General features: G+C 39.4%; 1 protein-coding gene across 11 annotated transcripts in view; it reads right to left on the bottom strand.

Moving 5' to 3' along the window:
* The window catches only part of lama2 (laminin, alpha 2), a 184,668-nt gene that overhangs the window by 21,930 nt on the left and 139,526 nt on the right, over positions 1 to 23,212 (bottom strand). For all 11 annotated transcript variants that reach the window (XM_077553007.1, XM_077553012.1, XM_077553005.1 and 8 more), the window contains 19 exons: positions 21,374 to 21,526; positions 19,071 to 19,195; positions 18,908 to 18,994; positions 18,587 to 18,780; positions 14,820 to 14,962; positions 14,556 to 14,654; positions 12,728 to 12,839; positions 9,355 to 9,517; positions 8,225 to 8,303; positions 8,019 to 8,150; positions 6,569 to 6,685; positions 6,321 to 6,484; positions 6,109 to 6,247; positions 4,786 to 4,888; positions 3,987 to 4,103; positions 3,487 to 3,669; positions 2,582 to 2,736; positions 2,368 to 2,511; positions 384 to 517 (listed from right to left, as the gene is read on the bottom strand). In XM_077553007.1, coding sequence (XP_077409133.1) covers positions 384 to 517; positions 2,368 to 2,511; positions 2,582 to 2,736; positions 3,487 to 3,669; positions 3,987 to 4,103; positions 4,786 to 4,888; positions 6,109 to 6,247; positions 6,321 to 6,484; positions 6,569 to 6,685; positions 8,019 to 8,150; positions 8,225 to 8,303; positions 9,355 to 9,517; positions 12,728 to 12,839; positions 14,556 to 14,654; positions 14,820 to 14,962; positions 18,587 to 18,780; positions 18,908 to 18,994; positions 19,071 to 19,195; positions 21,374 to 21,526 — 2,543 coding nt within the window. The remainder of the gene's footprint in view (positions 1 to 383; positions 518 to 2,367; positions 2,512 to 2,581; positions 2,737 to 3,486; positions 3,670 to 3,986; positions 4,104 to 4,785; positions 4,889 to 6,108; positions 6,248 to 6,320; positions 6,485 to 6,568; positions 6,686 to 8,018; positions 8,151 to 8,224; positions 8,304 to 9,354; positions 9,518 to 12,727; positions 12,840 to 14,555; positions 14,655 to 14,819; positions 14,963 to 18,586; positions 18,781 to 18,907; positions 18,995 to 19,070; positions 19,196 to 21,373; positions 21,527 to 23,212) is intronic.

Genomic DNA, 23,212 nt, shown 5'->3' with positions numbered 1-23,212 from the left:
TATGTAAGGCGCGTGATTTCCCAGGACAGAACAACGTAATCCCATTACAGAAATGATGTCCTCTGGTTGTTCAGTTGTTGTTTACGTTTCTATTTCCGGCTGTCGTCGGGTGGTCGAGTGTGTCATCAGGCCAATCGAATAACGAACCCAATATTGGACTTTGCTGAATTTAACGATTTCATGTCTCTATATGTGACCCCCCACCCCCCAAAAAAAAAAGTGGATTAATTGGGTGGTGATGTCGCTCGTTAAATCGCTACGTTGAATCCAATTTGCATACGTACGCGGATAGTTGCTGCGTTTGAAAAGAATAATGACCTCGTTTGTTTGTACCGATGTCAAATGTACCGAAAACCTTGCGGTTGTGCGGATGATCGTCTTACCGGGAAGCTTCGATTCTGTGCCAGTTGCCGTCGTCGATGGTGAGAAGTGGATATTCCACTCGTCCCACGCCGGAACCCACGTCCCAGAGGAAATACACCTTGCCCTTGCGCATCTCCAGAGCCAAGAAATCCACCTGGAACACGCAAGCAGACAAACAATTTGAGTGACATAAAACTTTCAAGAGTAGATGACTTAGATGCAGAAAGTGAAGGCGCGAGAACTTTAAGCCGATTTTCTCCGTTTTGATTAATTTTGTTATTATTATGGATGAGCCGTGAGAAGAAAACTGTAATAAGAGGCTTTGGAGCGTACGCTCTCATCCAGACGCTCACTCAGCATTATTATTCATATAGCATTATGCACAGTTAGAGATTATTAGGGACAAATTTGAAGATGCAGAAGCACATTCAGACACGCCCCCCCCCCCCCCCCCTCCCATATGAACGGCCATTATTCATTAGCGCAGATCGCAGCGCCGCGTCGTTGCATTTCAGCCAGCATTACGCACTCTTAGTGAAATGTTAGAGGTGTGTGTGAACACGCGCACGTGTGCAGCACGCCTATTCATGCGGAATGTTTCACTTATGGAGAATTTTAGTCACGCACGCCGCGCGTACACGTTAGCGCTCAAGACTTCCCAGTCAAATGCGGCAACGCTCTGATTTCTCAGGGGAAATCAACCTAAAAGCAGATAGCAACCAAAAGCTGTTAATTGTCAAGACTTGTTTGAACACACACACGCGCGCACACACACACAAGCGCGCATATGCTTATAAACAGCTTTTGGCATCATCGGCAGCAGTCTCAGAGCACATTCGGGCGCAGATGCTGGAATGTACGGAAGCCTGAAGCTGCCAATGTGGAGTGAAAGTTTTGACTGGCAAATACGTTTAAAACGTACTTGCAAATACTGGTACGTTTACATTTATTTGATCGTACTTGTAAGCTGAATGCTAAAAACTTAGCATTGCAAATATGTCTGAACGTACTTGTAGGCTAAATGCTAAAAAGTTAGCATTGCAAATATGTTTGAACGTACTTGTAGGCTAAATGCTAAAAAGTTAGCATTGCAAATACGTTTTAACATACTTGTACGCTAAATGCTAAAAAGTTAGCTTTGGAAATACGTTCGAATGTACTTGAAGGCTAAATGCTAGAAATTTAGCATTGCAAATACGTTGAACATACTTGTACGCTAAATGCTAAAAAGTTAGCTTTGGAAATACGTTCGAATGTACTTGAAGGCTAAATGCTAGAAATTTAGCATTGCAAATACGTTGAACATACTTGTACGCTAAATGCTAAAAAGTTAGCTTTGGAAATACGTTTGAACGTACTTGTAGGCTAAATGCTAAAAACTTAGCATTGCAAATACATTTGAACGTATTTGAAAGCTAAATGCTAAAAACGTAGCATTGAAAATACCTATGTTTCAACGTGCCTGTACGCTAAATGCTAAAAAGTTAGCTTTGGAAATACGTTTGAACTATACTATTGCAAATAGGTTTGAATGTACTTAAAAAGCTAAATGCTAAAAACGTAGCATTGCAAATATGAGCGTACTTGAAAGTTATATGCTAAAAACGTGACATCGCAAATACGAACGCACTTGTAGGCTAAATGTTAAAAACTTAGCATTGCAAATACGTTTGAACGTATTTGAAAGCTAAATGCTAAAAACGTAGCATTGAAAATACCTATGAACTATACTATTGCAAATTATTGTATTGAATGTACTTAAAAGCTAAATGCTAAAAACCTAGGATTGCAAATATGAACGTACTTGAAAGTTAAATGCTAAAAACGTAACATTGCAAATACGAACGCACTTGTAGGCTAAATGCTAAAAACTTAGGATTTGAACATACTTGTACGCTAAATGCTAAAAAGTTAGCTTTGGAAATACGTTTGAACGTACTTGTAGGCTAAATGCTAAAAACTATTAACTTACACGTTGGCAACAGCACAGCTATATCTACTCACATATTTGGCGGAGCCAAGGTAGAAGAGCAGATTATCGGGCGTGGTGGTCTTGACGTGAAGAACGATGGTGTTGTACCGCCCCTTTCTGATGTCAGGGCGGTAACTGCGCAGACAGTCGCCACCCGACGACACCGACACTTTGATCTGAAAGGAGAAAGCCAAACCTTCAAATCCGAACTGATTGCGTGTGCGGTTTGGCAAAAAGCTTCCTTACCGAGTTGGCTTGTTTCCTGGCTTGGTTGATCAGTTCCTTGATTTGCGAGATGTTTCGCCTCAAGTTGTCCTCCAGCTTTTTGATCGGCTTCAGCTTCTCCAGCAGCCTATCAGCTTCGTCCTCTAAATCCTTCACTTTGGCTCCTGCCGCGTGGACTGATTAAACAGACGGAAGTTTTTTTTTTTTTTTTTTTTAAAGATACGGAATCAGCGACGTCATCGCATACAGAACTTTACTGCTGAGCGCGGCGGTGCGCGACGGGGGAGAGGGGCGGAATATTGAAAGCAGTCATCGATCGAACACAGAGAAGGAAGACCAGATAAATAAAGAGCAAGGAGAGGCGGAGGGAGAAAAAGAAAGAGCCAATCAATTAGTGTAGCTCAGCTCGGCATTCAAAGAGAAGCGTGTCCAGAACATTTATTTGAACGGACAGCGGAGAAAAAAAGGATCGAGTTCCATGCTTTGCAGTGCGCACCGAGCTCATGCTGGAGCAGAGCTGAGGCGTTATTAATATTATTATTATTATTATTATTAGGAGCAGCTATTGTGATTTTATAGCTTGGAAAAGACACCGGTACAAAGAATGGATGGTGCTCCAATACGATTGTTCAAATCAAATAAATGCAAATTGGGACCAGCAATGAACTGATTGGAGATCAGATTAGTAAAATATTGGGGCACCATTGATAAGTGTTGATATTGATGTAAAATAGATATACATACTGATCGCTGTGGGGGACAAACAAAGAGAAAACAATATTTTCATAAGATTATTGTTGTCACTGATAACAAATGCATTTTTTAAACAGATTTTCCTTTTAAATAGCTGAAATTCAGTGGAGAAAAAAAAAAGCATCCATAAAGTAGCATGCTAGCAAATGGCGAGCCGTCCCGAGACTTCTTACTGTTTTTCTCCGGGTCCTGGATCATCTGGTTGGCGGCGCGGACCGTGTGGGCCAACTGGCTGAAGTTCTTCTGGATGTCGTCGACCTGAAGGTTCAAGGCCGCCAGGCGCTCCAGGACGTCGATGGCCGTGGCGTTGGCCTCGGCGGCCGCAGCCTTGGTCGCCGCCAGCTTGGTCGCCGTGTCTGCCGGACCACAACGTTTAAATATACGGTCAAGAAAAGAAAAAAGAAAAAAGGAGAGCAATGATGATGACATGTCAAATCGGTCAAATTACCGAATGAACAATACTGAGCTCTTCAGGAAAAATAAAAAATAAAAAATAAAAATAAAATAAATAAAATGAAAATCCCGCACGTTTTCAGTTTGGACGCGATCCAGTATTTTGATCTGACTATCATATTGAACGGGCGACCTCTGAACTTGAGCGACTGAGCTCCGTTCATGCGCTCATTGATTTCACTGTCACTCGCAGGCGGTATAATTGTGCAGTCGGTCGTACCGTTGGGGATCGCGTTGAGCGTTGTCATGGTTCCATTGATGGCGTTGAGCAGGTCTTTGGTTCTGTCTTTTGCAGACTTGACTCTGCCCTTCAGTCCGGACACACTCGCGGCATTGTCTGCGGGACAAAAGTCATATTTACACTTTTGTGTATTTCAGACTCCATAGGGGCTGCTGGTTTGGTTAGCAAAAAAAAAAAGAAAAAAAAAAGCGACAGTTACAGTAACTCCTTCAAACCCCAAAACATCTAAAAACGTTTTTTTTTAATAAATATTTTGTCCTTCACTCCCAAAAACGTATTTAAACGTTTTTTTTTTTTTTATGCAAGAGCATACAGAAGGCTTTGATGCAGCTGCTGACACGAAGAGGTGGCTTAAAGCAATGATAGTTATTACAAAAAACGGCCAGCAGGTGGAAGCAGAGTATAAGAGATCAGCCATCTTTTTGTCATTGTTTTCACCAGGAATGTGAATAATGATGAAACTTAGACATATTCTAATGCTAATTCTGCAAAATGGAAACAGATACAAATATATATTTTTTTCCTGATGAAAGAAGAGACTCCATTTTTTTCTTTTGGTAGATTCCCTGTTTTTATAGCAATAGAACACAATATTCTGCGGGCCTTCCAAAATCAGTCCAAATCCAGTAAAACAGCCGGGAGCGAAGGGGGTGGCTTCAGTCAAAATGGCTGGGTCGTGAATGAGTTAATGTGGAAAAAGGAAGCGGATGTAGTGACTAAATAGGGACATCTATGACATCCTTGCTGCTTAATATTGCATCGTATACGCACACAATACCTTTGACATCATTGTGGAGTTGCTTAGCCTGGTTGAGCAGCTTGAGACTCTTTTGAAGGGCACCTTGAGCTTCCTCCTTGACTGGGATCTCCGGGCCTAAAGCCTACACGCACACACACACACGGGTAAAATAGAAAAATCTGTGACAAAGAACGCTTTTGGATTTGGGAGCCACTCATGAATTAAATAGCTTTCACCCGGCATACAAAGGTGAAGTCATCTGCATATCAGCGTTCTGCCGTCAGATTGACCACTTTTGCAATGCTAAACGACATTCCCAGAAAGGTTTTCAAATGGCGGAAGGACCCCTTCACGCTATTTCCGCACCTTTGCCCTCGATTATTTCAGCCTCTTTTTTAACTCATTCTTTGTCATATACTGCTTATTGGCCATAGACAATGAACACAAAAGAGGGAAAAAAAAAAGAGACAAATTGAATGGAATTTAACCCAGTGGATTCATAATATCGAGTGGATGGACAAAGCAAAATGGAACAATACCGTATATAACATTGCTACATTATTTTCCATACGTTTGAGATATTTCCCTTGCATCTGATGAAACCGTAAGTGAGTCAGAAGTGCCACAAAATCAACAAGAAGTGCCCCAAACTGGACAGGAAGTGACCTGAAGAAAAATGTTCATTCATCTTTTTATTCTGTTAATTCATCGTTTTATAGCAGTGGTAAATTGTGTGAATACAATGTAGTTTCACATTGACATATTTCAATTCTTTATCTTCTTAACGAAAATGGCACAATACTGTATATTAATCTGCAGATTATTTAAAAACATATATTTAATGCATCAAATAGTTTTCCAACAGCATTTGTGTGTGAATATTCGTTATTTGAAGGAAAAACATTCCCGAAGTTGATGCTAACTTCCTCTTAGCATTTGAATGGGATCTTCCCTTCACATTTAGCATTAGTGCTAGTGTAGCGATGTTTTAAAACGAAGCATGTTTAGTATTCAAATATGCAGTGGATGTAATTCTTATCGTCGTGTGTTTAGTTTTAGAGTTAACAACAACTGGGGTGTCATTAAAAAGCTTAAAGGACGCTTAAGGACAACAAAATAACCAGAACGACATACGCTACACACTTGCTAGTTGCCAATGCTACGCAAGCAAAATGGTGCATTCAGGGTACTTTCACAGTGTCGGAAACTTCGTTTTTCTTCTATGATAACGTTTTAAGGGGAAAATAATCGGCCATTTGGCCCAATTGAGCAAGAAGAATGATAACAATCACTAAATTGTACAAATGATATATAATATTTTGGAAGTGGGTACAAGACAAATAGTGTGTGTGTACTTTTTACCATCGTCAGTGCTTCTGACGCAGTCTGTTTGGCCGTCTTGGCTTCTTTCTCTGCTTGGTCCACGTTGGCTTTAATGTTCGTGTATGCTTTGAAGGCGGCTGTTGCGTTAAAGGAGAGGTTCTTCGCTTCGGCCAAGATTCTGAGAGAAGAGCGCAAAAGATGACAGTGATAACGATTGCATCGCTACATTTTGCATCGTGACTCGTCGTTACCCGTCCAAAATGGCCGCCGATTCATTAAGCTGTTGGGCGTGATCCTCGGCGGCGCGCACGCGATGAGCCAGGCCGCCGCCGCTCAAACCGTCGGTGAGGTGTCGGACCCGCTCGTCCAGCTGGTCGTGAAGAGGACTCAGGTCTTTTCTCATCTCCTCGGCATCCTACAAACGAGATTACAACACTCAAGAGTCAGACAAACACAACATTTTACGCTCCGCCGAGTCCAACAAGGCCCTTTGTCGTGCCTCTAACTCTTTATTGATGTTGTCTGAAAGCTGATTGGCGTCATCCAGGAGGTTTTCGGCTTCCCCGATGACCTTTTGCGCTTCTTGTTTCACCCCGAGGACCGCAGCGTGCCGCCCCTGAAAAAGTAAACAGACCAGCGGGAAACGTTGTAGATGTGTACAAGCTTTGCTCAATGATCAATGTTTATTTCAAGACAAGATGAAGCTTTTGTAGCGATTACTCGTTAGTCAGCTTTTTCAGAGAGTGCAATTTAAGTAATAACACTTTCAATTAAAAAGCTGCAAGCTCGGTGAAACGGACGTTGCCTTCCCGACACCGTTGGGGGTGTAGAGATTGAAAATGAAGAAAATACCAGTTAGTGCGCACATTTTGAGGTCCAGCACATAACTAAATATACATTTTAACCCGGATGAACTGCATGATTTGGTGACTTTGAAGGACAGGAAACACCTCAAACTAAATCAACCCCTTAAGCCTAACATCGTCAAAAAAAAGGCCTTCCCCCATTTTGTTTTTTTGTAAATCAGTTATGTGACAAAGAAACCGCCCCAAATTTAACAATAAGAGACCCAGAAGCCCCCAAAATCAACAGGAAGCGTCACAGAACTTGCCGAAAATCAACAGGAAGTGCCCCAAATTGAAAAGGAAGTGTCTCAGAAGTGCCCCGAAATAAACAGGAAGTTCCCCTAATTGAACAGGAAGTGACTGAAAAAAGAAGTGACCTGGATGTGCCCCAACATCAACAGGAAGTGCCCACAAATTTAACAGGAAGAGGCCTAGACGTCCCCCAAATCAACAGGAAGTGCCCCAGAACGGTCTCAAAATCAATAGAAAGTGCCCCAAATTAAAAAGAAAGTGACCCAGAAGTGCCTCAAAATTAACAGGAAGTCCCCCAAATTTAACAGGAAGTGATTGGGAAAACAAAAGGATGTGACCCAGAAGTGCCCCAAATCAACAGGAAGTGTCACAGAACGGTCCCAAAATCAATAGAAAGTGCCCCAAATTGAAAAGAAAGTGACCCAGAAGTGCTTCAAAATGAACAGGAAGTTCCCCAAATTTAACAGGAAGCGATTGGGAAAACAAAAGGAAATGACCCAGAAGTCCCCCAAATCAACAGGAAGTGCCCCAAATTTAACAGAAAGAGACCCAGGAGTCCCCCAAATCAACAGGAAGTGATCCAAAATCAACAGGAAGTGCCCTAAATATGCGCCAAAATTAGAAGTTCCCCAAATTGAACAGGAAGTAACTGAAAAACAAAAGGAAGTGTCCCCAACATCAACAGGAAGTGCCCCAAATTTAACAGGAAGAGACCCACTAGTCCCCCAAATCAACAGGATGTGACCCCAAATCAACAGGCAGTTCCCCAAATTGAACAGGAAATGAGTGGGAAAAACAAAAGGAAGTGAGTCGGAGGTGCTCCAAAATCATCAGGAATGTCATTGCACGTACCTCCAAGAATGTGAGGTTGGCTTGGTTCTGTCCAGCCAGCAAGCCAGCCTGCCGGGTCTTCTCACGGGCAGAGTAAAGAAGATCTTGGGCCTCCTGAAGTTTGCTGTCGTGGTCTGACATCTTGCCTTTTATCTAGGAAGGTAAATAAACACGAATGAATACATTTGAGTGAAGCATCGTTGAATTGCGAGGTTTATGAATCGCACCTCCGCTTTGAGGTCTTCCGTGGCCTGATGAGGATTCCCAAACATCCTCTTGACTTTCTGGAACAACTCTTCTGCGAGACTGGAAGGAGCGAGGGCATCACAATTAGTTTTGAAAATATTCTCAAATTATTTTTTTAAAATGCTTTATTTTTTAATGATTTCATGTGATGTTGGTGGATCTCGTACAAAATCCCGCCAGATCCTCATGAGAGCAAGTTTTGAACAGCAAACTTCCCGCCTTTGAAATTGTGAACATTTGTATGTTTACCGCAGAGGCTCGGAATGCGTGATTAGCATGAGCCGAGACAAGAAGACTCTCGCGCTCCCCAGTTGATGGCGCTCAGAGGATTTTGCTCAGTTTTGGCGGGAACATGCAAGGTAATTATTGGACTTGGAGTATAACATTAATGAAGTCTATGGGGGGGTGGGGGGGGGGGGGATTAGTGAGATGAAAACAAAAGTAAAAATAAACGTGTACTCCAAATGATCTATTTACAACGTTTGACGGTGACTATATATAATGATCATAAAAAAACATTTGTAGCCAAGTTTTCAGGCATTCGTATAAAGTGATGTGTTTTATTGGCTGAACTCTGTTCAGGGTTCAACCGCAAAGACAAGGGCGATTTATCTTTGGCCTTCTTTTCCACGCACGCTATCTCCCGATACCGCGTCCGTCTTTGAGTCGTTCCTAAGTTCACCCCTATTCCCCGTATCTCAGCATCGTTATGTCTGTGTCCCCCCCCCCCCCCAGCAGCCATAGTTTTAATTAACTTATCGACCTCGTCAACATTTAATGCGCTAAAGAGATAAAGTGAGAGAGGAGGACGGGCAGAGGGAGAGAGTAGATTACTGATCGAAAACGGGCAGAAAAGCTTCATCAGCGTCTTCGGGGTGTGCGGCGTGTGGATAATCAGTCGAACCGACTTTTTAGTTGATTCCATTGCTTTTATATTGATTGTAAAGTAAAGCAATAATAAGCAGTCATAGAGATAATGTGCCTCGAATTAACAGCCTTAAAGTCGGTGTCATAGTATACTAAGCTTGTAATATGGATAATCGCATCTTTTTCATTACCATGGCAACAGTCTATAATAAAAGCAGATCTGATGTTGTGTGCGTATGCATACTCCATCTCTTCCTCAGCAATGAGCCGCTTCCCTCCCAGCTGTCGTTTTCTCATCTCAGCCAGCATGGCCTGAATCTCTTCCTTCAACTCCGTCAAACTTTTTTCCGGCGTCCCGTCTTTGCGCGCCAGCATTCGGTTCAGCTCGTCAGCTTTGGACTGGAGGTCTGGACACAAAGATGAGAAAATATTGCTACATGTACACTTTGTATGCGCTACAATTCATCCACGATGGGAAAATAAGGGGAGACGGCAGTAATTGGGGATGAGGAGAGCCGCTTCGATTGGCTTGGGAGTTGGCTGCGTTCCATCTTACAATGGCGCAGGCAAGAAAATAGCAAAAGAAAGAAAACTAGAGAGGACCAAAACTGCCATCATTAAAAATTAAGAAATGGCTAAATAAATGAATAAAAGTGAAAATAAAAACGGATATAAAAATATGATAAAAAAATTACATACAAAAAATAAATATAAATGCAAATAAAAACAATTATTTAGGGATATATATGCATTTTGTTGTTTTTATTTTCATGGAGGACCAAAACTGCCCAAATTAAAAATAAATAAATGACTGAATAAATAAATAAATGAATACAATAAATAAATATTTTTTATATCCATAAAAATGAATACTAAAAATATATACGGTAATTCAAAAATTAAATACAAAAAATAAATATAAATGGAAAAGAAAAAAATGTATTTAGGGATATAAATATATACATATATATATTGTTGTTTATGAATATAAAATAAATAAATTGTTTAAAAATAGATAATAAATATAAATGAAATAAAAACTATTATACATATATATATATATGTATATCGTTTTTATTTCCATTGATATTCCATTGATATATATTAAATATTTAATTAAATTTTTGAATAATATTTTTTATATCCGTTTTTATTTTCCCTTTTATTCATTCATTTATTAATTTTTTATTTTGGCAATTTTGGTCCTCCATAAAACTCCACCCATAGCGCCCATGGAATGAATTGTAATTGAACTTTGAGGTTTGCTGTGGTTATCTCTACAGTCATAACGTCATTTTAAGAAAATTGACGACGTGTCTATACCGTCTGCCGGCTTTGTGGCTCTAGAGAAACACAATCCCGCCATTTAATCCAAACTCACTTGAACCGTTTCATCATCAGTCAAAGCTTTGGCAGACGCCATATTTGCATTTCTCTTGCGCAATAAAAGTCTATGAAATCCAAAACTAATCTGCGTGTTTTTCCTGAAAAGGATGACTCATGACATAATGCCTCAAAAGTTGATCTGATTAAAGCAAGTTGAAACGGGCTAATGTGTGAACATTTTATTTATTTTTGAGTGGGTGTGCATGGTGTCGGCGATGCGGCCTTTTCTTTCTCATATCTGAAATGTAAACATGATGTGATTACAGCCGAGACGCGAGCGAAGCCATCACGCTAATGAACAGCTGTAGCGTGCGCGTGTGCACGCGTGTGCACGCGTGTGCCTCTGAGTCTGCATGTCACAGCCGTATAATTACACGCTGGGATTTAAAAGCCAATTAAACACTTAAAACGTGAATGGAATCGTATTATGCTATCCAGTAAACACACACACACGTACAGTATTTCCTTGCCTCATTATCTGTAAGTGTGTGTGTGCGTAGCTGTATTTGTGTGTACTTTTACATTGGTGTTTGCGCACGTTGCTTTTGAGTTTCTCTGTGTGTGTGTGTTTGATAGCCGCTAATTATGTCCCTAATTGCTGCTCTCAATCATCCGCCGAGAACCGACGCACACTTCACACACACACATTTTCATAGGCATTTATCAGGCAGCGGGGCCAGAGAGAAAGTTTGCAAGCCCAGACAACATAACGTTTTGAGAATCACAGTTATTTGAGCAGCAACTGGGGAGGGTGTTGAAAAAAAGAAAAGAGAAAAAAATTGTGAGTCAGAAACTTATTGTAAACAAGAATAAATCTAATATCGACGATTCTCTTCTACCAAAAAAAATTGTTGTGCCGCAAAACAGCACACCAAAAAATAATATATATTTTTTTTTTACAATTTAAACAGTAAAAAGGACAAAAGTTTAAATGTTGGAATTGATAAAAAATAAATAACTTTTCTCCATTGAGGATGAAAAAAAAAAAGCATTGCTATGGCATGAATGCTTAAAACGAGCCGTGTAATAATTATTTTTATTGTGAAACTGTATTAACCCCTTTCAAAGCCACTTTGCTCAGATTCAAGACTTTTAATTCAATAAATGTGACCACTAGGAGAGGGTGATAAAGCTTCAATCTTACACTACGACTTACAATATTTCAAGCTATTTTGTGCTAATATTAGTTACGAACTGTGCAAACCACTTTTTTTCCAGACCTCTACCAGTACGACAACTCTTGAGTATGCCAATACCAAGTATAGATACCACTAGTAGTTTTGATTAGTCATAGACCGATACCGATTATTAGTAGTCAAGAAGGACGATAACCGATATTTCAAGTCAACATTGATTTGCAGTAGAAGAGAAAATATTAAAAAATTTTAAAAATGACTTTTTCTTTTAATTTTAAACTATATTGACAGCTTTGTTTAAAAATGATGAACATTGCAAGGAGCTTCCAGGGTCATCAGCATGTGTTAAGATAAATTAAAAATGAACTAAGTTTTCTTCTGTAAAAAAAGTTTTACAAAATGTCAACATTTCTTTATTTTAACTCTTTTAAAAAACATTTTTTTTTATAAAAAGTGTAGGGAGTTCCCAGCGTCAGCATCCTTATTTATAAAGTGGAAATTTAAATAGATCCATAAATGGAAAGTTTCTATATCTCACTGTGCGACAAATGCGTAAAAGGTTTCAAAAGATCTTCGCAGACAGTGAAAAATGGTCTGAATATGTTCGAAATACCAGTTTTATCCACCTTCGGATTGGTAGAAAGGCCGATGCCGATATTTGTCAAAATTTGTTGATACGTAAATTTAAAAAAAAAAAAACAATGACAGATCATTTTAAAGAAAACACGTATATGTGGTAAAGATCTGACAATAAAAAGCATATTTGGAATAGCTTTAGTTCTCCTTTGAATTTGTTAACTTCTGTAAACTTCAACCAAGTCCTTCACTAGCGTATCATGCAATGCTAATACAATTTTTAATTTAGTATTAGGTATGGTATGAAAAAAATGAAGAGTTTGCTGGCACCCATTCCAGGGTGTGTACCCCCCACCTCTCACCCAAAGTCAGCTGGGATGTGCACTGTAAAAAATGTTTTTTTTGTTTTGTTTTTTACACCTTTCATCAAAAATCTTCTGTTGCTGATGCATCTAAAGAACGTATAACACGACCAAATATGGCCGCAAGAAAGCGAGGTAGGTGCCGACCGGCGCCGACCTTGAGCTCCCAGCAGCGTGTCCCTGATGAACTTCTCCAAGACCTCGGCTCCTTTCTCAATTCTGTCCGCGTCGTCTTCCACTTGTTCTCCATCAGCAGACACCTTCGTTGCCTGCGCACGACACACACGCCGGCAACGGGTTATTGACTTCTCCTTACATGAGGATCATCAATATTTTAGTTTGTGTACGTATGCAACCTGCCTTTTTTTGTGATTATTGTCAACATCTGGTGCCTCGCCGTACGATAGCGCATGAATTATGTACAACAAAACACAAGCGCATCCACTGAGATCCATACACAATCACACAAAAGATTTCAGGAATACAAGAAATGAATCAGTGATGCGCACGCACACTCACACTAAGGCTGTAGTTATTGATATTGAAAAGGATGAAAAAGATTGATTTCTTAATTGTAGTCAGTTTTTTTTGGTAGCAGGTCAAGATTTTTCTCCACAGATAGGAAACATTCCACTGTAGAAAGAAAAGTTGATTACCATCATGGGCATATCGTTGTAAAATTTGATTTAGTTTGATGCCGTTTTTTTTTGTATTTATTATTTCTAAGAAAAGGAGGCTCATATAGCCAATAAATAAATAAATAAATAAAAATGACGTGATAGAGAAGGACTGAGATCAGTTTTGGATCCCGCACCCACAAATTTGTTAAAAACAGCTGTCAGACCTAATTCAAAAATTGCTTTTCCCAGCGTTGTTATTGTTTTCGATGTATTACAACCCTCAAAAAAGTGATTAGGTAATGAAGAAGATCTGCAATCGTTACACAAATGTACATTTAAGTCTCATATTGGAAAATTTAACCAGTGGTGGTTTTGCACCATTTATTCGCAGTCTGGATGCCAAGGGGTGAATATCTAAAATCAATCTTTCTAATCTAATGTAATCTAAATAATTTAATGTGATATAATCTAATCTAGATCATCTATTTAATCTAAAATAATCTAAACAATCTAATGTAATGTAATCTAGCTCATCTAACATTTCTCTATCTAATGTAATCTAATGTAGTATAATGCAATCTAATCTAATCCAATCCAACCTATAGTCTAATCTAGATAATCTAACATCCATCTGTCTAATATAATGTAGTCTAATCGAGATCATCTAAAATCCATCTAACTAAAGTCATCTAATTCAATCTAGATCATCTAACATTCATATATCTAATCTAATGTAATCTAAACTAATCTCCTCTAATCTGATATAATTTAAACTAGATCATCTAACATCTATCTAATCTAAATCATCTAACATCAATCTAATCTAATATCCTCTCATCTAAATTAATTGAATCCAGATCATCTAACATCCAATTATCTAATCCAATGTAATCTAATCTATATCATCTAATATTCATCTATCCATCTATTTTCTTAACCCGCTTAGTCCTCACAAGGGTCGCGGGGGGCGTTGGAGCCTATCCCAGATGGCTTCGGGCAGTAGGCGGGGTACACCCTGAACTGGTTGCTAATATCCATATAATCTAATCTAATATAATCTAATCTAATCCATCCATATTTTATCTCTCACAATATTCTGTCACAATTCAAATTTTCATAAATTGTTGTGGTACCTAAATTAGTGTTTTTTCCCCTATTGTGATCTCTCGTCACTCAAGATGCAACCTTGCAGGCTGTTTTTGTCATACAAATCCTCAGACTTGTTGATCTACAGATTCTTCGCATACATGACCAGTAATCCTTGATGGTGAGACCGAGACAATGGGGGATGAAAGGAAGAATACGGAGCAACAGGAAGGAGCGAAACTCAAATCGAGCCGAAAGTGACACAAAGGGCGCGCGTACCCTGCTGTGGAGCTGGTCCATCTCAACAACCAGCGATCCCAAATTGGAGTCAGCCAGCTGCAGTAATCTCTCCGGAGCTTTCTGAGGCGACAGCATGTGCTGCGGGAGAGAGAGTAACATGAAGGAGACGCAACAGACGGATGATGTCTGACACATTTTGGCTCGGGGCCTCAACACTTTTCAACCTCGTGGCTCGGGGGAAGAAGATGGATTAAATGATCACTTTTAAGGGATTACATCCTCTCAATCAAGTCCAAACGCTACCTTGAGTTCGTCGGTCATGTTCTCAAAGCGGTACAGGATCTTGTAAGGCGGCGGCAGGGGCGTGGTCAGCGTGATGTCGGTGATGATGCGATACAGGCGCTCCATGTCGCTCAGCAGCAAACCCGAGCACTCGTCGTCGCACGCTGTGGACGCATACAGGAAGTTCAACGGCAGTCCGAGTCAAAATAGAGGTTGCAAATATGATATCAGGCAGATGCAGAAAATTATTATTATTATTATTTTCTTTCAATATTTTATTATTATCATTATTTTATTTATTTGATGTTTTTTTTTTTTCCATCAATGTGCTCCACCCACTGTCATAACCTTTAGGGACTTTTACCATGAGAGTAGCAATTGAACACCTCGTTGTGCGTGCGTGAGAGAACGCAGCGCAGGGTGCGAAGCGCACCTTTTATGAGCGCACACTGCAGGCTGAGAATGCACATAAATTGCGCATCAGGGGACCCTGAGACACACGCGGAGCGCTACGTGTGTGAGTTTTGCTTTCCTTTCTGCAGCCCGGGGTTGATTTATTGCTGAAATTAAAATTTCTGACAGGGGGGAATCTAAGATAAATTAAACAGAAATACTTTCTACTCCATCAATCTATGACAGAACCGGAGCGTGCGGGAACACACACGAAAAAAATCATATACTAAAAAAAAAAAAAATCTCAACCTGAACCTTTATTTAAGATGAGTTTAAAGACGGGAAAATCCCTTTGGAATGTGTTATGCGTAACACGACTTTAGCATAGTCAGCACGAAAAAGTCTTTTGATGATCGCATCAGTTATTAAATACCACATGCAATATTGAGAATCACGTAGTTAGATATTATCATTGTAACAACTAGAGGCACTCTAACAATGCATATGTTTAAAAACACTGTAAAAGTGAAATCAGAGCCTTATTTTTAAATTTATGTTATACGGAAAATAATAGATGGATGTTTGAAGATCATTTGTGCATGACTCATGGCTGAAGCAGGGAAAGTGACTGAGCTTTATACAAAAACGGAATCTTTATTCCAAATTGAAAACATATCAATATATTCTATTATAAATGCTTTAAGTGTCCCAAAGACGTATTTATACGTCTTAATGTTTGATTTTTATGCTAGAGCATACAGAAGGCTTTGATGCAGCAACTGAAGAAATGGTAGTTATTACAAAAACAGCCAGCAGGTGGCAGCAGAGCAAAAGAGATCAACCAGGGCCATGTTGAAAAAAAAAAGCTAATTTACACACAGTTCTAAACAGATTTGTAAATAATGATGAAACTTAGACTAATGCTAATTGCTGGAAAATGGAAACAGATAGAAATATATATTTTTTTCCTGATGAAAGAAGAGACTCTTTCCTTTGGTAGGTTCTATGTTTTTATAGCAATAGAACACAATATTCTGTGTGCCTTGCAAAACCAGTCAAAATGCAGTAAAACAGCCGGGAGCGAAGGGGGTTACTTCAGTGAAAATGGCTGGGAGTGAATAAGTTAAAGACTAAATCAATCTTATTAAAGAAATATGACCGAGATTAAGTTTGAACATTATGCCATTGTCATTTTTGTTGTTACGAGTGTCAGAAATCATATTGTAAACAGATGTGACTCTGAGACGAGCTGTCTTCATTTTATTTTATTTATTATTATTATTTATTTTATTTTGCTGTTGTTGTTTTTTTTATAACTTTACCTTGTAAATGAACTCTGGGGAGAAACGGGGCAGATACAATAAGACTTGTCTTCTTTCTTTCTTTTTCTCTTTTACAAATGAATGAAATAAATGATTGAAATGCAAAAAAAAAAAAGAAGAAAACTGTAATGCCCAGTTAGCTAGCTACAGCTAGATATGCCTGCAACCTGAAAACATATATTTTCTTACTGCAGTCATAAGAAAGATGCTAGACGATAGCATCCATTTTTTCAGGTCATAGCAGCCTTATTTTATATACTTACCCTTTTTTTTTTTCAATTCAGGTAGGATTGCTAACAGCAATAATCTCTTCGACGTGTCAAAAATTCAATTCAATTTGTTTTCCCTTTACAGGGATTTTCCCACAAATACATGATGTTGATGCTTTATTGATGAATAAATTAATAATGATTTGGAGGTTTGCATTAGTTTTTCACTATAACCACTCACTGCAAATCACACATGACATGCAGGTGCAGAGAATCATTTACCTTAATGTGAGCTGTTTGTTTTGGACGGCACATACAAATGTTGTCATTGGAATGTCCCGCAAGTCATTCTGCATTCAAATCCAGTGTGGTTGTTGGCCTATGGACATCTTTTAATTGGAAAAGTTTGATATTTGTCGTAAAGTGGTATAAAACGAATCTGCCTGGAGGTTTTTTTTTTTCTTCTTCAAATTGTGGTCTGGATAGACCTCATTTAAAAACATCACATTTAATGCAAATTAAAGTGAGACGGTAAAAGTATTACTGGAGGTGCTTTTTCTTCCATTCTTCTGTACGTTAACAGTTTTGACTGACTGAGTTTGAACCTTGGAGATTCCATTGTAGTAAGCCAAAAAGAAAATAAAGAAATATGAAACTCCCTTAACTGTCAATCAAACCTCGTTGAAAAGTAACAAGCGTTCCGACCGACGTCTGATTGCCTCCGTCTATGCGACCCATCGGGACTTGCTATTATGGTCTGGGGTGGCAACTGGGCGGCCATTTTGGTGTCAACCGCGCTAGCACAATTGCACAGCTAATGCGCGAACACACGCTTGGCACCTGAACGCGGCGCGCAATCACCTCCGCCACCAGCTAGCAGCCATTTCTTATCAGCATCTGTCTTACAAATTTCTTTCCATACTCTACCTGGTGCGCGCACGCCCGCCTCAAGACATGCTAATGGTACTAAATTGGCCCCGCCATTAGGATCATATTAAGTGGAAATTAGCTCCAAATGACAGTGAAATGATTGCCTAAATGAGCGGAATTTCAATTCTGATGCAGGCAACTCCGTCTCCCACGGCAACAACCGGTTGGGTGAAAGCCGCTCATTTGCACGTACGTGCTCGGCAAAATAAAGTCAAAATGGCAACATCGGGTGATTGCGCTCGGCTGTCGGCGCCTACAGAGGAAAGATTGGAGGAGGAAAAAGTGAGCTGAGGGAGGACGCCTGTGGGTGGGCATTTTTTTTGTGGGGGGGGGGGGGGGAGAGCAACCAAACAGAACCGCATAATGATTTTAGTTTTAGGTCATTAGGTTCAGATACTTTGACTGATTTTGACTACATGTCCACTAAAAATGGAAAAATGGAAAAATGAATTTATCAAAATATATAGTAAGGATTTCACCTAATATAGATATATAATTTAACTCTTTGACTGCCAGACGTTTTCAGAAAAGGGATGCCGTGGGTGCCAGCCGATTTAAGCATTTTTGACTGATCTTTCAAGGTCCACAGAAAATTATGTGTTTGGACTATGGAAACACACATACTACCAAATGAAAGATTGGACTCTCATCTTTCATCAGAAAAAAATAGTTTGTTTCTACCTTATTCCGTTTTTCAGTAATCAACAATAGAAAATGGTTAGTTTCACCTCTGTTTTGAAAAAAAAAACGTCTTTTAACGTCTTTGGCACTCCTCCATAGGATTTTACTAAACGTTATTTAACGTTTTTGGCAGTCAAAGAGATAATATATGGTTTGTGTCAATGAAGTCATAAGACGCCAGATGAACAGCGCAATAATAATATGAATTCCAAAAGACAAAAAAGGGTATAAAATGTTGTGCGTTAGTCCTTACAGATGATCCCAGATGGTCCACACACATGCCTTTCCATGCACTGGTCACATGACCTCCCGGAAGACCCGAACGTGCACCGGCATTGGCCCGTGACGGGGTCACATGGTCCAGGCAACGCCCCCCACGGGGAACACTTACACTCCTCGCATCGACCGCCGGGCAGCCGAGGGTTACCGTAGTAACCGCTGGAACACCTGGATGGGAAAAGAAGTGATCAATTATCGTCATTCAGGACGCTAATAATAAAACTGGAATTAGGACTTTTGCAACAAATGTGTGGAAAAAAAAATTGTAATGTGGACACATTTTGAGTTTTGGGACCTTTCACAGTATTTCCCCTCGTATCCCTCCGGACAGGATGTGCAACGGTAGTCGTCATAGCCTTCGGTGACGCAGAATGGACTAAAGCTGGACACACAGGAGGAGTTCAGTTGATAATAGCATAGAAGAATGGCACCACAGATTAGAAAACATCAACACAAACTTGTTCTCAGGATTTGTGAGGGGGCAAGCGCAAGGTTTGCAGTCGTCACGGAATCCTCGAACCGCGCCGTAGAATCCCGGAGCGCAACGCTCGCAGTGATCGCCCTCTGTGTTGTCTTGGCAGTTCTTTATAGCGCACGAAAAACAAAAAAAGACACAGATGATGCAAAAGTCTGTATACCAAGAAGCCATTAATGCTATTGTAATTAGAGGGAAAAAAAGAAGAAGACAAAAAGCTTTTTCAGATAATGATTTTTAAAGGACAGGTACATTTAAAGTGCTCTAATTCTAATAACAGACAATTCATGCTAAAATAGTCCAACATTTTCATGGCTTAAGTTTTGAGATTAGTTTTATTTTCATGTTTTCCTTTTCTTTTTCAGCAATGAAAATTAATTTTGTGTGTTAGCATATGCTCAAATGTTATCAAATGTATGTCCGGTTCAATACTTGTTAGAATTTTGTTAAATAAGCCTTATTTTTCCAACATAAATCATATTGAACTCATTTACTCCCAAAAATGTATAAATACGTTCTAGTTGAAATACTACCATTCTCCCAAAGACATATTTATATGTTTTTTTGGTTGCTTCAGTGAAAATGGCTGGGAGTGAATCAGATAATTAAAATAGTCCTCCGATACTCATATCTCAAATGATATCTCTCTTTTTTTTTGTAGGGATGGGCGAGGACCGATATCGGGATCGGGCCGATACGATTTCAACATATTGGTAATCGCAATGTCAGCCAATACCGATATTACCCTCTTGTGGCTGGAACAGGAACTAGAAAATTTCTAGAAATTTTAAGGGAAAAAAATGCTATATTGGGATATTAAGGTCTTTGTTTAAAATATGTCATTGTTTTTTTTTTGTAAATTGTATTTATCAAAAATACTAGTGGTATCAGTACTTGGTATCGGTAGATATTCAAGTGTTGAGTACTAGTACTGGTATCAGTCTGAACCCCCTCAAAAAAAAAAAACACTGTTTGTTGTAGAAGTAGCTGCCTAAGCAGTGTGAAAAATAATTTCTTTTCAGCACATTTCAAGGCCTTATTTTTTACTGATTCAGGAAATATTGTCATTCTCCATCCCGCATGTCACACACACAGTCTAAATAGATTCCATTCATGTACAGGTGAATACTCTATTACACGTTCATTCACCGTCTTTGTTAGAGTAGTCACAAAGGACACACACGCATACACATCAGGCTATTTCTACGTGCGGGTGTAGTTTCCAAAAAGGTCGAATTAGCCACATAAGAAGAGCATTTCTTATTTTCCCCCGCGGGGTCATGACTTGTTGTGCAGTTCTGCTTTGTTCAAATGAGACCTTCAATCAGCTGCAACAGGAAGTTGCATTTCCATTAACTTCCTGTGCTCCTCGTTACTGCTAATTACCCCAGAAACAAACTCGTTTAGCGTTTTCAATTTGGCTCGCTCGGTTAGAAAACTCTAATGACGCCGTTATGGAAGGCGCAATAAAAATGGGCGAGGAAGACAGGAATGGCTTTGAGGCAGAACAGCGGTAGGAATAAAATAAGTCTAAAGGGAATGTAAAAGAAGCCAGCAAAATTGATTTTATAGAAACAGAATGAACAGAAAAGAATCAATTATGTTTGAGAGATAGTGAATTGAGTTGGTTTCACTGCCTTATAATGAGGCATAAGTGTTACAATAATCCCTTCATACTAAATTAAGCCCAAAAAAAAAAAAAACGGTCGGGCGAATATGTGCAATATGAATTTACAGGTATAACGGAACGTATGGTGTTCCACAGGGCTCAATTCTAGGGCCGCTGTTGTTTTCATTGCATCTGCTGCCCCTGGGTTACTTAATTTATTTTTATTTTTTTTTAATATTAGACATTTGACATCTTTGTTTTAAAATTCCAACAATTCCCCCCCGCCCTCTAAAAATATATATTTATACGTTACACCGTCGTAGAAATGGGCTTCTGACAATGGAAAAAAACAAACAAAAAAAACGTTTTCCTCATGGGCCTCTCAAATTAAAAAAAAAAATAAAAAATTATAATAAAGTTTTTTTTTTTTTTTTACTGGCGCGAATGGGCTTCCATATCAGTATGCCTTAAAAAGTTACATGAAAACTTAAACAAGTACGTTCCTTTGGGCCACGATCAAGAGCAACAGAATGCCGTGAAATATGAATAAGCCGGCTCTTGTTAATTACAGTCAGGCTAATTAAACTTCTTTTCCTCAGTCTCACCTTAATCTCTCTTCCAGAAGCTACCTGGCATATGGCGCCAAAGCATCTCTCTCACACACACACACAAGTTACCTGGCATATGGACGAGTCAGGGTCACAGGTGGTGGAGTGGCCGCTGCACTGGCACTGAACACAGCTGCCCATGCCCACAGCGGCGGGGACTCTGGAGGCCGGAGCAGATGTGTGCGAGCCGGCGCGAAGGCGGTAGAAACCGGCGGCGCACTCCTGCGTGGTAACAAACACCAAAAGACATGAGTAAAGATTCAACAAAACAACCTTGCCGATCATGAATTATTATTTTTTTTTTGTGAGTGTATTCCCACAGCCGTGATAAAATGATAATGGAAGTGGCGCAGAGCGAAGACAACACTACTCATGGGCTCGTAATGATCCTAAATTGCTATTTCTCAAGGCAACTGTTGACCTCCGCTTTCACACATAAAGCCAATTAAGGGTTATTCCCCTCGGTGACTTTTGAACACACAATAGCGCGCGCACACGGGTGCAACACAGATATGCAAGGTAACTCTCCGTCCCTGCGTGTTCAGCAATAATTAATGAAGTCCTTTTAAAGAGCCATCTGCTCCCGGCGCTGGCGCTAAACGCCCGTTTTCCAGATACTTTCATAACCGCGGCGGCTACAAACGGGACGGCCATCTGTTGGCAAAGCCCGCGACAAAAGTTGGAAGTTGAGCTACACGTTATTATTTGCCTTCAGGTTTGTTAGACAATAACGATGGATGGTCCGCCGCCCTTTGGGTAACCAGAGGTAGACTAAAACTAAAAAAAATAAAATAAAAAAAAGACAGTACAAATTGCTGACCATCACCGAGTGGAAGCTGAGTCTTGTGTGCAGCATAACGCCCGCTCTAGAAAATCCTCACTCAACTAAAAATGGGCTTAGCATGCTTTTGCTTTCTGTGGCTTAAGAAAAGAAAGCTGGATTCAGTTGAATTGCTTTGACAAACATCACAATTGAGCGGAGGGGGCTTAATCCTGGCGGGGCAAAGCAAAACACAGGCAGCAAATTTCAAGCGTCCACATTCTCTTGGACACAAAGTTTGTTTTATCTCAAGAAGTTTAAAAGAGACCATCATGTTTGCAGTAAAAATATGTTGTATATATTCAGTCAATGCAACATCAAATCACGTGCTCTGTGGAAAGTATGAGATTATGATTCATATTTTTGTCAGTTTAACTGTTGTAAAGAGCAAAATGTATTTCTTACTAACCACTACAAAATGACAACAACAACACTGCTTATAAAATAATATATTAATGTCATATTTAAGATAGGGTCTGCGACTTAACACAGATCTGATCAGCTGGACCGGATCAGCACATATTTTGCATTTTATGCAAAATTGGTAATTGGTTGCAATGTCAGAATTTGCCGATGGTATTTTCCGATCATTGACGCCATTGATCGCATCGGAAGAATAAGACATTACAGCAAACACAATCTTGTTCACTCCAGGGGTATTCTGCGCTGCCATTGTTAATATATATATATTTTTTTAGAAATTTAATCCAATATTTTAGAATAATTTTCTGTATATTGAATGGTTATGAGCATTTTTGGGAGAATATTTAGGGTTAAATTTAGCGCTCCCAGTAAAGGCACACACAAACAAGGGCAAGACAAGACAGTATAGAATAATTTAAATAAAATCAATTTTGGGACATTTTAAATCGATTCTGAATTGTACTAAATGAGAATCGCGATTATTATGAGATTTTTTTGGCACACCCCTAGTAAATAAATAAGCTGTTTAAATAGACTCGATAGATTAGCTCATCTTCTGATCGGATCTGTGATTGGTTATCAATATAATGTCCTCATTGCATCATAATTTGGCATAAATATTGTCTGATAATGTTTGTACAAAACATTGGACAATTTTTTTTTAT

Source organism: Vanacampus margaritifer, chromosome 19 (genome assembly GCF_051991255.1).
Source record: "Vanacampus margaritifer isolate UIUO_Vmar chromosome 19, RoL_Vmar_1.0, whole genome shotgun sequence".
NCBI lineage: Eukaryota > Metazoa > Chordata > Actinopteri > Syngnathiformes > Syngnathidae > Vanacampus > Vanacampus margaritifer.
This window is presented reverse-complemented; position numbering and strand designations above follow the sequence as displayed.